The sequence below is a fragment of the Aplysia californica genome, unplaced genomic scaffold, assembly GCF_000002075.1.
Source record: "Aplysia californica isolate F4 #8 unplaced genomic scaffold, AplCal3.0 scaffold00028, whole genome shotgun sequence".
Taxonomy (NCBI): domain Eukaryota; kingdom Metazoa; phylum Mollusca; class Gastropoda; order Aplysiida; family Aplysiidae; genus Aplysia; species Aplysia californica.
In genome coordinates this window covers 747,597-749,233 of record NW_004797298.1, presented here as the reverse complement: position 1 = coordinate 749,233, position 1,637 = coordinate 747,597, and the positions used below count along the sequence as shown (strand labels likewise).

General features: G+C 42.8%; 1 protein-coding gene across 20 annotated transcripts in view; it reads left to right on the top strand.

Annotated features, from left to right (window-relative positions):
* The window catches only part of LOC101850774 (SWI/SNF-related matrix-associated actin-dependent regulator of chromatin subfamily D member 1), a 36,144-nt gene that overhangs the window by 10,786 nt on the left and 23,721 nt on the right, over nucleotides 1-1,637 (top strand). For 3 of the 20 annotated variants that reach the window (XM_005091331.3, XM_005091330.3, XM_005091328.3), the window contains exon 1: nucleotides 33-166. The exons of 13 other annotated variants lie outside the window; for them this stretch is intronic. In XM_005091331.3, coding sequence (XP_005091388.2) covers nucleotides 127-166 — 40 coding nt within the window. In that variant the 5' untranslated portion in view covers nucleotides 33-126. Of the gene's footprint in view, nucleotides 1-32; nucleotides 167-267; nucleotides 1,119-1,637 lie in introns of those variants that run through there. 4 more of the 20 variants (XM_005091332.3, XM_013090621.2, XM_005091329.3 and 1 more) reach the window with 4 other exon arrangements.

Sequence of the window (1,637 nt, the reverse complement as noted above, 5' to 3'; positions counted from 1 at the left end):
CAAGGGAGAGAGAGAGGGAGGGAAAGGAGGTGGGCTGCCCAGTCGGCTAAAGGGGACGACTCTTCCATTTCTTCTTGGCTGTCCCCCTGTTGAGTAGGATAGGCTTCAGACGGTGCGGCGAGGTGAATGCCAACCACCCACTCTGACCAGTCCACGATGAAGAAAAGTACGTGCTTGTCTGTTTGCTTGCGTGTGTGTCGTCCGAGCGCTATTCAGTGTAATAAATGTTCGACCAAGTAATTTTTGCTTTTAGAGGGAAAGCGCTTCCTGATAAAAGGCTGTTAAAAATCGATCCTGCATGTGGTCGCGCCGAGTTTCAAGGCCGTCTCGTAGACGCAATCTCATCCAATTGGCGGTCGTTTTTTATAAGTTGCTTTAACGTTGTGTCCGAGTTCTGTAAGGCTGCATTGTAAAGCCGCCGTGAGACTGTTGTGGAGTTTCTGCTCGTGCAAGTTTACCTACTGCTTGCTATTCGTTGAGGTTTTTTGTGTTTGTTAGTTGTTGGGTTTTTTTCTTCTGTGGTCGTCAGTGACATCTGATTAGTTTGTTTGACCATTTTACATAACTGTGATATAGTGTAAATTACTATATATAGATCTCTGTACATTTCCCAATCACTTTGTAGGCACGCTGACGGACAGACGTACATAATATTATTACATCTCTTTGAATTCTATTAATCTGGGCTCGGTGTGCTGTTCCAATGTGACTCCAGTCGGATGTGGTATTTCGTACATGATACGTCGTTACTCTCCTGAAGCAAAGGCGAATAAAGAGTTTGTACAGGAAAATTGTCCACATTCGCTCTTCGTGCTCAGACTGAATAGAGGCAACCTCAGCCGGTTGCTTGCTTGTTATCTGTTGTTATCGGCGTGTTGAGATTTTGCTGTGGTCCACCTGGTTTATCTGGGTCTCTGTTTTGACCTACCGTGGTCGAAAGTGATCTAAAGGTCTGACCTTTCAGAACCAGGACTTCTCGTTGTGAAGATTGGCCTCGAGTATGATATATCCATGATTGGTGCTCGGATATATCCATGCTAGGGCTCAAAGGCCACTGACTTATTTCTCCAGATTTTTACTAATTACTACTACGTTGTCGAACATGGCAATGCAAAGCGGTACGGTTCTTTGGTTTATCACCCTCCCCTCGCCCGCGATTCCCCATATAGCTACATGTAGTTAGTTTGAGACTTTTCATCTTTAACTAAAATTGACTTTTAATGCACGTGTGTATGCATGCCAAATGTTGTTGAAGAAATAGAATTAGAGCTTCTATCCATTTAGGATAACTGATTTCGTTTGGGGCAGTGTTACATTGTGGAGAAAATGTGTGTAAATCATGCTTTTCATTTCGAACCAAACCTTTCTTCTAACTTGTCCCGAACCTTCCTCCCAGACTCTTCTCTCTCTCCGTACGTTTGTCTCGAATTTGTATAGGTTTTGTTCACCCAAGACTCGAGTATAGTATGCTTCAGCGCGAATGTGTCTCGATTCTTAAAAACTGCAATCTCGTTTGTGTGAAAATTATTTTATACACTTCACCCTCTCTTCTAATTCTTTTTTAAAAGGGTGTACTTTGCCTGTTCATTTCTTCTTCTTATATTATTATTATTATATTTGCATGTCAAGTGGGGGGG